Consider the following 13737-nt stretch of genomic DNA (forward strand, 5'->3'; position numbering starts at 1 on the left):
GAATTAAAAGGCAAACAAAAAAGTCTTACAAAATATGAATTATTGGCCTAGCACTGAAAGGGTTAAGTTGGCTTGTTAGAACTATCATTGTGTCAAACCTATTGCTTTCACTTTTTGTATGATCTATTCAGTGATTTGTATCATATTTATGATTGATATAGTAATTTATTGTATATGTCAAACTTTTAGTTAAAAAAATCCATTAAGATTTTTAAGACTTTTTAACTATCCTTTTTAATATATTTTGTATGATTTGTATTTATTATTATTTTTATCAGTTATATCTCAATATATTGAGTATTATAATATGTAGTAAATATTTTTTTGGTGCTTTTGGTAAGTGTCAAAAGCTGTAAATATTTATTTATTTACTATATTTATTTATAAATTTTTTGCTTGGTAACTAATATTTGACGATCAAAACATTGATTAATAAGACCTTTCAAAGATTTCCAACATGTACTAATTGTGCTTCCGTAATTAGTTTAATTTCAATTTTTATATTGCTTTTTTCCTCCCACGACCCAATAGATGAAGTGCCTTTGTAAACAATACTAAACCCTTTGGTTGAGAATTACTAGATAATCAAAATTTGAACTTTTACAATCTGTAAAGTTCCAGATCTGATTTAGTAGATTGAAACTGTATTGTATATTGTAGTTAAGATATTTATTTTGTAACTATTTTAGCAATTGTTACCATGATGTGAATAAAGAATGTTAACAAATCCAATAATTTTTGGAACTATCCTTTATTTTATGATGCCTTTATGAGCACCGACTCCTTCATGTTAGAGAAAGGTTTACAAATATTGATGTTAACACTAATAATAAGAGAATTTTACATGTTTTTAAGGAGGGGTATTTTATCATTTTTTTGACATGGAGAATGCTACTAACCGCTCTCATAGCCTTATTATTTGGACGTTGATGTTATGAACGCAAACCCAACACAGTCAGTGGCTGTGTCTTGGGAGGATGAATCGCACGTAGCTAGTTGTTGACCGGCCAGTTACACTACTTCCCACTGCAGTGATCACTGGCTAGAGGCTAGCTCATGCGACTTCTACAACAATAGTACTTCTCAATGTTAAATCACAGCACAGATTTGTACAGCCTCTGGGGACAAGTAATGTTTAAAAACTGGTGTCTAAGGCTAATACGGTAGTCCCTTCCCAGCTACAAGACAACATGGCACAGTATCTGTATGCAAGGACAATACCTTTGGCATAGGCTACACAAACTTACTAGAAAGGATAAAAGGAAAGGCCTTTAATTTGTTACAACAGTAATTGAAAATTGATGTGAAAGTACTTTCTCTAAACCCAGTTAAACCAAAATAAGTCTGGAAACTTGGGGGAGTACAACAGACACAGAAAAGGGTGTGCAATGACATTGTAAAACTTGAACACCTCATGATTCTTAAGTAAGTCAAAAGTTGCCGTTAGATTTATGAAAGCAACAGGGGTTTTTGAACTCGTCCTCATTCAAATGGTCAGGACTGGACCTTGATAACAGTAGTTATGTTCTGGCCTAACCAGCTTGTTGGACCGGTATGCCTTGATGGAAGATAGATTGTACATTCTATCAAGTATTACTTTAACATGGTGCTCATAAAAGCCTGCTTAACCCTCAGTGTTAAAACCAGGTATGAGGTACGTTATAACTAAACCTGTATTACTATATTGTGGCATCTTACAACTGGGCAATCATAGGTGTTAAAGGAGGCCACTCAAATTTGTTTGTTTAACACAACCTGTAGATTACGAGGAGCTTAATTTTCGCTAATGACAGTAATATCTTACTCTGCACACTTCTACCACGAAGACTACAATAATAGCTACTTCCAGAGGGGATTCAATGATATTTCTGACTTAACTGCATAATGGAAGAATTTGGTTAAAAGAAAAACGAGTGCATTTCAGATAAGGATGCTATATTTATGTTGCTTTGGTACCCTGTTGAGGAGAAGTCTGCCGTCGTAACTGAGTGAGGCGAAGCACCAAGGATCCGCTGACGACCACTCCACGCAATAGACGGAGTCTTCATGTTGGTCATAAGTTGCCAGCACACCATCGTCTAGTCTTACCTGAAAACAAGTTTTTGTAGTCTCACTTATTAATATTCCCATAGCTACACTGTGGGAGGTTTTTCATTGTTGTGTTACCAGAGCTTATTTATGAATTCATATTGATGCACATACCTGTTTTCTGTGACAGCTCCGACTCATCCACAAGGGCATTAAAATAATTTTAACATGGCTATTTACGAAGTTGTCAAGCACTCATGTCAGTGCACTGTCACCAACCGTCGCATTAGTGAACTAAGGCCTAGTGGTATTCTTTAGTTTCCTGTTTTTGTGTTGTGTTATGTATTCTTTAAGAGTCAATTTTCCTTGACGACATCACAAGATATTATTTTAACCTTGGCGAAAAAAGGACAGGTGACGGATATATCCGCTTATGGTTTTTGATGTTCCGGACAGGAAGCGGATATGTCCACCTTCTCTTCAGACAGACTGGCAGGTGCTTGAGCAGTAAGCAGATGTTTGGCGGTACCAAGGCGCCACTTTCCTGCTCCCTCCATGGCTGCGCTCTCTCCCGCACTCCCCCCTCTCTCCCGTGCCTACCCCACTCCCGCACCTCCCCCTCTCCCGCACACCACCCACCTCTCCTACGCTCCCCCCTCCATGTTTCGCGCTCAACACTATGTTGTCTTTATTTATTGTATACATATTGTTCTTTATTTATTGCCTAACGTTGTCATGGTCATATCTTCAAAGTGGGGGATATATCCGCTGCTTTTCTACTCGTCTGCGGGCGGGTAGCGGATATATCCGCATAGTTAAAAACGAGTAAATGATTATTTTGACAGTATGAAGTGTTCCATTGTGTTTATTTTATGTATACTTGTATAACAAAATGCAAATAAGGAAAATAATTTTTTTTTTCCTATATTTTTTTCCCGTTCTATGTCACGATTTTGCCCGCCCGGGAAGGGTTAAGACTCTGAAGTAGGATGTGATATGGTTCAATAGAGGCCAAGACCCGGCATAGAGTATGAAGTCAAATCAGATATATAACATGAACTTGATATGTACCTTAATAGACACAAATAACCTCAAATGAACTAAGAAAAAAATTCACAATTTAGCGGATTACAATTTTTTATTATTCGAACTCATTACTAACACGAAATCAAACAAAACACAATCATGTTTGCATTAAAAATCATGGATCGCTCAACTACAACAAATTTTTACTACTAGAGGTAATGGTTTGTTTGTCACTGACTAAACTTAAACCGTGGTGCAACATGAGTATTATTTTGAATTAATTTGCCAAATGAGACATTTCCATGCCAACACAATACACACCTTGCTTTCATCGTCCAGTGGTTCGCTAGCGATGGACGCGACACTGGTAAGCAGAACTACACAATCACTGCTGGCTGTGACCACCAACTGATCGTGAAAGTGATTGTACCTGGACAGACAAAATACAATAACTTCCTCTTATAACCTAAAGTGGCACTCGCATAGAACAAAGCAGCACTCTGAAATGCATCAACCCACTTTGTTGCTCATGACAGTTAAAATCGTTAACTAAAAATAGAAACAGATGTTTCATACCCAATGTTTAGGTTGGGGCCGGGTTCAGAATAAAAATGATCACAGTTGAATAAACCCGAGACAATGTAAGATGATGTAAATAAATCTTGCATATAATCAAACGTTTTAACCAAGAGAAACTGAAAAACCAGCTCATTGTAAACTAAAGAATATTTTACAAGCACAAGCAATTGTGAGTGAACTTGGGTAGTTTTTTTTTTTATTTGCTAAAAGGCTAAGTTGTAAGTAGCCTGCAGAGTCAACTTTTTCCAGAGCTTGGCCAAAACTCACAGGGCTAGCCTACGAGATGCGTTTAAAAGAGCCATGCAATGGAGCCTAACTACACAGTTCTATAATATTGTTCACAAATTGACTATTAAATTATTCAAATAACAAAACTTATAAACCACCCAAGGAACCAATGATTCTGCAGCCATCATATTTCCTAAATTTCTGCAGTATTTCATAACTGTACGGACCACAACATACCTGAGACACCATACCCAATGTGAGTGGTCGGATCTTACGATGACAGGTTCAGTAGGCCTACGCACGTCCCAGAACTTGGAGCAGCCGTCGTCGCCACACGTGCCTACGTAATACTGTCTGTTGGGGTTGAAGTCCAGGTCCCTGGTTGTAAACACAAGCTTGTATAATGTCTACAGTTGGAAAATGTAATCACGATAGACCTTCTCTTAAACAAGCCTTCTTCACTTATCGCTCGGATTAACGACCTCTGCCCAGGCATATTACGACGGGGATAGTTTAAGTTAACATAAAAACTGGTTGGCTTAACTGTTTTTTTCTAAAGAATGTGGATAATCCCATCACAGTAATAATATTTAATCCTAACCAATTTTTAAGGGCTGTTAAATACATACAGGTGGTAGTGCTTGTAGGACAGCATACTAGTGTAGCCTACTCCTCTCGGAATGGATTGTAGCATGGTTAGTATGTGGGTTTGACCAATTTGATTCTCTTTTTCTTTTTTTTTTGTGTTCGTTAAGTTTTGTGTTACATGCAAATTTTGAACTGTTTTCGTATAAATGTTTCTCTGCAATGGGGCAGAGATGGTATAAAAGCATATATATAGTGAAAATTTTGACTTACCTTACCAGTTGAGAGTGAGCGTTCTCTATAACCCACGTCTGCTTGTTTCCAGCCCTTAGGTCCCATCCCCGCACACTCGTATCACTAGCTGTGGCAAACTGCAGCCCGCTGTGCTGAGGATTCCACTTGCCTGTGGTCAGCTTCGGGTTTCCTGAGAGCAACTGGTCATCAGTTGGGAAAGGAAAGCAGGATGCTGATGTAAAGGATCATTTCTTGGATAGTGTGGTGTTTTGGTGTATTTGGGGATACACAGACATCATGACATTATTGAACAGACGAGACACAAAAAGGACCCTTGGACAGATGGAAGTGTAGGACTGTTTTGCATATACCATTTTACTATTTTTGTTAAAAGTCTCTTTTGGTCTCTGATGTACCTAAGGTTTTTTGTACAATTCTGTAACTTATTGTAGAGTAGGCCTACTTGACCCCAACTTGCTTTATATCTGCGTTTTCTACACACTCTGACAAAATTTTTGCTCAACTGTTTTAAGCCATGCCTACTGGTTCAACGCCTTTTGTCTGTATCAATATCGGCATACTTACGCTAACAGTCTAACATCTAAGTTTGGCCGAGTCCTTAACCAAAACAATGTTTAAAAAAAAAATTGCTACCACTCTGAAAGAAAAAATTTAAAAAAGCTGTCATACATCAAGAAAAGCTTCTTTATTTCCCTTCATAAACAGATGAAACTTATATACCTTTAGCCTGCAATGTGCCGACCGAGGTGAGTTGAGCTGAGTCCTCGCCCAGGTCCCACACCAGGAACTTGTTGTCGACAACTGTAGCCGCCTGCTTGCCATCCAGTGGATTGAAACATGTCACCTGTCAATTGTTACATGGTGAAAACAAACTATGGCTGCATGAATTCAGAGTTTAACTAGAGGATTTTTGTTAATTATTTTACGAAGAAGGTGGTGGAAATACTTGTGTATGATAATCGTCAAGTAAGACCAATGAGAGTACCTTGATGTTTTCCCCATGTCCATCTGTGTCGAAGGTGCAGACTTGCTGCAACGGTGGGCAGTTGTCGGGACAATCAGGCAGTCGCCACAGAGCCGAACGCATCACACAAGCTCCGTCCGCAGACACTGTGTTGTAGCAGGTGGCCATCAGCTGAGCGTCACTAGGTGACGCCACTAGAGACCAGATCTCTCCATCACCGTGTTGGTACACCTGTGGAGGTTAAAGTACCGTACTATGTTAGTCGGTTAAATAACAAAATTTTATTGGTGAATAATAGCTTCCTTACTTCTCGAGTGATGTAAAGTATCAAAAACTCACTCGGTGATGTAAAGAAACCCATTTAAATAACATTGAGTGCTTAACTTAAAAAATATAACTCTATGGAGCCAACGACGTTCAACGCTAGAAATCAGCTGTGCGCTTGAATGTTATTGTTATGCTTTAAAGTATTTTCCTACCTAACCTAGCTTTTGTTAGTAAAAGAACGTTACTGATAGAAGATGAGTGAAATGGATAATGAAAAATATTGTACGTAAACCCATGTATATTGTCGGGTCAGGTATGTCTTGTAAAATCTTGTATGTTACACGTTACGCAAGAGCGTGTTTACATCACTTAGGTGAATTATGCAACTCGCTTCCGCTCGTTGCACAACATTCACCTGCGTGAAGTAAAAACGCTCTTACTACACTTGTAATGTAAATAGCTATTAATTTACCTACCTTTGTATTTATAGCACTAGTTTCATCATTCAGCTCTACTAGATGTACTTGGTTATTGGCTAACTTGAGTGTTTGAGTGCCAACAAGAAACCGAACAACATCAGTTTCAGCTACCTGGGCAGAAACAGCTCGGCTCTGTAAACAAATTTATGATTCAGTTAATATTATTGGACTAGGCCTAGGAAAGTACCTACTATGATTTTCAGATTTTGTAGATTGCCTATTATTTTCTATTGAATACAACTCTACAACCTTAAAACAGATTAAGTTGATCACTGGTAAAATACACTCTGATCTTCTGATGTTTACACTCTGATGTTTTGGAAATGTGGATAACTTAGTTAGCAAGCCTCCACTAATACAAGGGTGCGGCGAAGTATACTGTGGCAACGCTGCAGTCCCGGCCGGTCAGCTGCAGCACTAGCCCTGTAATTCATATAGAGCGTCTGCGTTGCTAATGTTTACACTTTTGTGAGTGCGTTAAGTTTAACCCTCCGAGTGTCATGCGTCGCTGCAGCGACGCGTAACACACTTTGTGTAGTGTCATGCGTCGCTGCAGCGACTCACGAACACTGTTTACGGCGAAGGCTCTATGACTGACAAAATCGGATTGAACTGGATCGAGTTAGGTATCGTTCTTTTCGTTATATTCTAAGCTTTCTCCAGAGGTCTGTCTCTAAGCGCTTTATGTTCTCCGAGCCGATCGTAATTGTAGCAGACAGCTGACGTGCGTATTTGTAAACAGGTTAGTTAACCTCGGACCGATGACTGATGTGTTTTACTATGTTTATCATTGTTTTAGTGTTAAAAATCAAAAGTAGTGATATACGTGGTGCATTATAAAAAGATTAGAGTGATTTTGAAGGGCTGGTTGATGATCCTGAAGAAGTAGGTAGTGATATTGATGTAAATTATCAGCCAGATTCCTAGCTATGGTTAGGCTATGCATTCTTAGCTAAACGCTATGTACTGAAATCTGTTTTTTGCCCGTAACTTATTTATTTGCAAATCTACTTCCTTATCTATCTATACTATTATAAAAAAGAGGTGGTTGCTGTATGTATGGGAAAAGTAAACGCGAAAAATATTGGTCGGATTGGGCTGAAATTTGGCATGATGATAGCTCACATTCCCGATTAACATATAGGCATATTCTTATTTCAAAAATCCTTTCGGGCTCCGCCCCAGTGGCTCTGGAGTTTCCCATCCCATGTTAACCTTATGAGAAATGAAATTATTGAATCTTAACAGCTGTTTCAATTAAACAAGTTGGTTCTGTCCTGTGATGTTCAATAGCATCAAAGTTACAAGGATTACCAACAGGGTGCAGCACTAGCACTATTATTTCTTTTACATTTATGACAACAGCTAATTTGCAACCAAAAGGTGAGTGAGCGTAGCGAACGAACTTCAACCTGGAGGCGAGTGAGCGTAGCGAACGAGCTAACCTGAATGCAAGTGAGCGTAGCGAACGAGCTAACCTGAAGGAAAGTGAGCGCAGCGAACGAGCTCCAACCTAAAGGTGAGTGAGCGTAGCGAACGAACTTCAACCAGGACGTGATTGAGCCATGCAAACGAGATCATCTTGAAAATTAAGAAGTTAAACGGGGCAAAGCCCGCGGGTTACAGCTAGTATTATTATATATTTGTAATCCTCATAAAATTTAGAACAAAGTGGCTATTTTCAAATATTTATAGGCCTATAATTTATACAATTTCATTGAGCGCGAACTTATTTTTTTTTTCAATTTTTCCAAAATAATATTTATTTTTACCTAAAAAAATTTTTTTGAAACAAATATTCCTTAGGTTTTATGTATGATATTGAAGCCCATGATTTTCCAAACAAAATGGTATATAGAACAGTAGAATTAACATTGTTTTAAGCTTTTCAGATCCGTTTTAATAAAACCTTGCAAATGCGCCAAAAATAGGCGGACATTAAGGCCTTTTAAGCCATTTTAGGGGTGTGATTGGCAATGTGTAAACTTTACATTTGACAAATTTGTACATCATTGGATAACATCGCCATGGCATAACATTGATGATCAGAGCATGTTTGGCTGGTTATTTCCTACGTTTGCAGCCATGGAGTAACTGCGGTTAGTAGGCCAGCAGACGAAGGGGATTGTGGCTGCGGCCTTTTGTTAGAGGAAGATATGCAATTAAAAAAGAACTCGTGCCTCCCGCACCAAAGTCCGAGACGCTAACCACTAGGCTAGCAACACATCAATTAGGGACAAGAGGGGCGTCAGAATAGTTAACATAGTAATGCTGAAAAAAAAACAGTTTTACTCACCGGGAATTCCAACCCATATAGGCTGATAAGATTATTTTCTTCCTCCATAGGAAATGTTAAAGAAAGTAGATTAAACACAAGTTAGTTGGCCTTCATTAATATAAGTTTACCTAGAACATGATAGGTCTAGTGTGTACCAAAACAGTCATCTAACTTAAGTCTTGTCTAACTCAATCGTTGTTATTGTAATTTAAAAAAATAACTTTAAAGATGCAAGTGTTAAACGTCATCGTCGACTTAGATAGATCATAAAAAAAAACTAACAAGTTTAACAAGCACTGGTACTGTTAAGAAAATCTTTGCTAAATACTGAACTGAAATAATATCAACTACAAACTAATATCAACTACAAACACACACATACACGAACACGACATGACAAGTTGCCAAGACGACAAAGTGACAGTACAGTGACAGTGACAGTGACAGTAGTAGCATTGACTATTGGAATTGGATACAGAAGAAGACATCCCCCATCCATGGATCAGCTGTCGCCAATTTTTTACTAAAAAAGAATGTAGTTGTGTGAGCCAATCACAGGTTGCGCTAGTGTCTAAAACTCTATTTTGTACCTTATTTAGGGGTAGCAGATTTTTATCCCCCTGGAATTTCACCCCCTGGGCAAACGTGACGTCACAAACCAGGGGGTAAAATTCCGGCCGTGAACTTTTGAGTTTCGCGACATCAGCTCGATGGATTAAACGCGGAATTAAACATATATTTTTACGGTTGTGGATTTAATCAGAACACATCAAATTATAAAATCCTAGAATGTACGGCCCGGATTTTTACCCCCGGAATTTTACCCCCCGGATTTTTACCCCCGGAATTTTACCCCCTGGCCAGATATATAAATGAGTGAGAATGATTAATTATCTTCATTCAGTTTTAATTTACAGAAAACATTTTATTATTAAGTAGCCTATCTTAACTTATTTGTAACATATTAACTAATTGAACAGCTTTTTAATTTTAATTTTGAGATTCGAGTATCAGGATTCGATCTTTGAAGCCAACTGTTGGTTAATATGATCAAAATAAAACAGCGAATTCTGTTTACTTAGTTGAGATTACAAAATAAATAAAGATAGGCTATTAAATAATTAAATGTTTACAATTAATTAAAAACAGAAATAAGGAAATCAATCATTAAATTTCTAAAATCGGCCAGGGGGTAAAATTCCGGGGGGTAAAAATCCGGGGGTAAAATTCTGGGGGTAAAAATCCGGCCCGTACATCTTCAGTTGTCTAAACGATAGTTATATGGACAGGGGTAAAATTCCAGTTTTCATCGCTAATCTAATTAATCACGCTCTGACTATTTTCATTAGACTTCCAAATCCGCGGGGGTAAAATTCCGGCAAACTTTTCGCCACTCAGGTTACTACGTCATAGTGACGTCAGCTTTGCCCAGGGGGTAAGATTCCAGGGGGATAAAATTCCGGCGACCCCTTATTTATCATTCATGCTCTTTCATTTGATATGTCACAAGGGGTACCTTGCTATTAAAAAAATTAAGTTCCGGGGAAGGGGGGGGGAATATCTCGAAAATTTATGAACCGATTTTCAATTTTTTTTCATCAAACATTTTCTTTTTTCATGCTCTTTCATTTGATATGTCACAAGGGGTACCTTGCTATTTAAAAAAAATAAGTTGGTGGCAGGGGGAAAGGGGGGAATGTGAATGTAACGTTGAATTCAAAACAATTGGGCCCCCTACGTCAATAGATGATTCCCGCAAACTGCATATTTCTATCTATTGCGGTTTTTACATAAATAAAGATGCAAGTTAAAAAAAAAAAACACCCTGTATAATACGTGAAGGCGATTTCTACGAGACACTACTCCTCCGTTAATAATGGACGGATTTTTACTAACGACGTGTCAAAATAAAGTATTTTTTGTGTAGACGCCCCTTTCACCAATTCCTGTAATAAAAATCCTCGGGCTTTGCCCCACAGGCCATCAAAGTTGGATTTACTCCCATAAGATTAACATGGGGGAATTTAAATATTTGATTGGAAACTTTGTCCCTACTAATTTGAGAGAACGGATGGGCGTAGGAACTTGGTAGGGGTGTCCAAAGAAAGGTCTTGGTCTGTAGATGAGTTATTAAAAGAAAAATTAAGCAAAATCCCTTAGGGCTCTGCCCCAGAAGCCTTTAAAGATCCCTCCACAGAGCTGTTTACATTTTGGCCATGCGAATAATACTTTTAAAAATACGGAACTATATTCTCAAAACGCGGAGCACATTTCTTGCTGAGGAAAAATAGCGGAGTGATACGGACCGCGGGTAGTACCGTTAATCACTGATACTAGATGCCTTGGAGTATCAGTTACCACAGTGATTTTCAAGTATCAGTGAAAAATATCAGTGACGTGATTTCAATCCCATCACTAGCGGGTACTACTTTCTCTAGGACTAGGACACCATTTGTGTTGCCAGATGAACCTAAAAACGTGTTGTATAGTGTTTGAATTATTTATATGCTTTATAGTGACTGTAGGGAAAATATAATGTGTAACACGAGTGAAAAAGGCCTTTGCTGCACTCAAGATCATTCCTAATTGATATGAATAATGTTCCGTAAACATTGCTCTCGTGTGCAGCAAAGTGCCTCTTTCACCACTTAGTTACGAAATAGTTATTTGTGTAACTAGTGGTGAAAGTGGCACTTTGCTGCACACGAGAGCAATGTTTACGCACGAACCGCAGGCGAGTGTGGAATGATCTCTGCAGCATAGGCCTTTTTCACTCGTGTTACACATTATATTTTTCCTACAGTCACTATAAAGCATATAAATAATTAGTCTTTCAAACACTATGCAACACGTTTTTAGGTTCAGTTGGCAACACAAATGGTGCCCTAGAGAAAGTAGTACCCGCGGTCCATATCACTCCGCTATTTTTCCTCGGCAAGAAATGTGCTCCGCGTTTTGAGAATATAGTTCCGTATGTTTTTGTAATTTGAAGTGGTTTCCGCGCCTAAAAAAAATGCTTAAAAGGTATTTTCTTGTTTATTAAGATCGTAGGAAGGTTTTAAAAACGTTTAAAAGAAAAGTCCAGAAAGTTCAGAAATACCGAAACTATAAACACGAAATGACAGGTTAAATCGTAGTTATAATGCGAGCCTTTCAAGACCGGAAAATGCCGCGCTTCTGCGCATGCGCTAGTAACTGGTGGCGTAGCAGCAGCTATTTCAGAAAGTCACGGTCACTAACCAATAACTAGCGTCGTTGTCGTAATATTTATCTTGACTGCACTGCAACTGCAACTAGTTCCTCATAATTATTATTCATATAGTTTATTATTCTTTATGTTATGATCGAGTTATGTCTGAGTTGAAGTTGGGGTTAATGTTATTGATAGATTTTTATTGCTGCTGTGTTGTGGAGGTCATTTATTATCGATGATGTGCTCCTTCTTCAATGCGAAGATTCTGAGAAATACGAGTAATATGGAAGACATCAATAACACTGGAGTACTTTGTAGTTTATGTGGAAAATTTTATTTTTAGTTTATGGACGAGAAGTACAGAAGGATTCCAATTAATAAGCCAGCTATGTTCAACAAGGCAAAGCCAATAAAATAATTTGTTTTATTCACTAGCGCTTTTGAATGGAAAACTTGTTTCTGAAAGCGCTAGTGAATAAAATAAATTACTATGTATTAGCGTTGTTGAACATTTACATTTTGTTATACATTTCATATTTCATTGTAAGCAAGATGCCAATAATTCTCAAAAAGCTTAGACCATTAAAAATGAAATGAGAATTGGGATCTTCTCTTTTGGAAAACATGTTTGGGTACAATTGAAGATAGATGAATAGATGATAACGGTAACGTAGCCCACCCAAGTTACTTAAAATTTATTTTATAAAATAAAGGAGGTGCCAGAGGTTACAGTAAGTAAAGTAACACATACATAAACATAATCTGTAAAATTCTTCATTCAGTTACAGTAATTAAATGGTTTGGAGTTAAGCGCGGGAGAACCGTTCCAGTTTCAAGTAGATTGTTGCAAGAGTTGCAGTGAAGATACTAGTGTGATTTTCTGAAACAGCTGCAGCTGCTACAAGTGCTACGAATAACGCTTACTTGCGCATGCGCAGACGCGCGGCATTTTCCGGTCTTGAAAGGCTCGCGTTATAATAGTCAATCAGCTGCTCATAGTATAATTATCTTTAAGTGTTGCCAACCTATTTCCAAGCGTACACGGATTACGTGCATAATGGAACCACGCTGTTTTGTGTTGTTTCGTTGGAATCCTGATGTGCGGCAAAGTATAAACCGTACGGCAAAGTATAAACCGTACGGCAAAGTATAAATATGCAGCAATTAGCAGCTTTCTGTACTATAAACAGTACAAGGAAGCCAACTTTGTCGGGTGACTGTAGGAAAATTAATATTTTGAGGAGTATGTTTTATCTATGGTGGTAGTTAAAGGTGGCCGTGGTTCTGATGGTTAATACGGTTAATATGAATGTTATTTGTTCATTGGGCTATGAAGTATCAACCAAATTGCTACCCAAATCAGTTATCTATATATATAAAATCCAATGTATGTTTGTATATTTGTATGTTTGTATATTTGTATGTTTGTCCTTTATGGACTCGAAAACCGCTCGACAGATTGTAATGAAACTTTCAGGCATTATTAAGCATTATTCAAGGATGGTTTGTGTGAAGTTTGGTGCAGACCCGTCAATAGGGCTCCGCCCCAGTGGCTCTGGAGTTTCCCATGTTAACCTTATGAGTACTCATATTTAAATGGAATTAACGAATCTTAACAGCTAGTGCAACTAAACAATTTGATTCTGTGATGTTCAATAGCATTAAAAAGTTAATAGGTTTACCAACAGGGTGCAGCACTATTATTTTTTTAAATTTATGACAACAGCTAATTTGCAACCAAAAGGTGAGTGAGCGTAGCGAACGAACTTCAACCTCGAGGCGAGTTAGCGTAGCGAACGAGCTAACCTGAAGGCAAGTGAGCGCAGCGAACGAGCTCCAACCTAAAGGTGAGTGA

General features: G+C 38.0%; 1 protein-coding gene across 1 annotated transcript; it reads right to left on the minus strand.

The window, feature by feature from the left end:
* Positions 1 to 1920: 1920 nt before the first annotated feature.
* On the minus strand, positions 1921 to 9048 carry LOC128994456 (EARP-interacting protein homolog). The gene is made up of 8 exons (XM_054419032.1): positions 8708 to 9048; positions 6409 to 6543; positions 5687 to 5896; positions 5422 to 5545; positions 4720 to 4870; positions 4099 to 4239; positions 3376 to 3484; positions 1921 to 2088 (listed from the first exon to the last, which is right to left on the minus strand). The coding sequence occupies exons 1-8, from the start codon at positions 8753 to 8755 to the stop codon at positions 1921 to 1923; spliced, it is 1086 nt and encodes a 361-aa protein (XP_054275007.1). The 5' UTR covers positions 8756 to 9048.
* Positions 9049 to 13737: the final 4689 nt, after the last annotated feature.

The sequence above is a fragment of the Macrosteles quadrilineatus genome, unplaced genomic scaffold, assembly GCF_028750875.1.
Source record: "Macrosteles quadrilineatus isolate MER2022 unplaced genomic scaffold, UCM_ALF_1.0 Scaffold_5__1_contigs__length_97177068, whole genome shotgun sequence".
Lineage (NCBI taxonomy): Eukaryota > Metazoa > Arthropoda > Insecta > Hemiptera > Cicadellidae > Macrosteles > Macrosteles quadrilineatus.

What these genes read in the sequence shown, in the direction of transcription:
- LOC128994456 (XM_054419032.1), bottom strand. Translation starts at nt 8,755, where the DNA reads ATGGAGGAAGAAAATAATCTTATCAGCCTATATGGGTTGGAATTCCCG. An exon ending in TATATGGGTTGGAATTCCCG is followed by an intron (nt 6,544 to 8,707) that starts GTGAGTAAAACT and finishes ATTTGTTTACAG; the next exon opens with AGCCGAGCTGTTTCTGCCCA. An exon ending in CGGCACATTGCAGGCTAAAG is followed by an intron (nt 4,871 to 5,421) that starts GTATATAAGTTT and finishes AGTTGCTCTCAG; the next exon opens with GAAACCCGAAGCTGACCACA.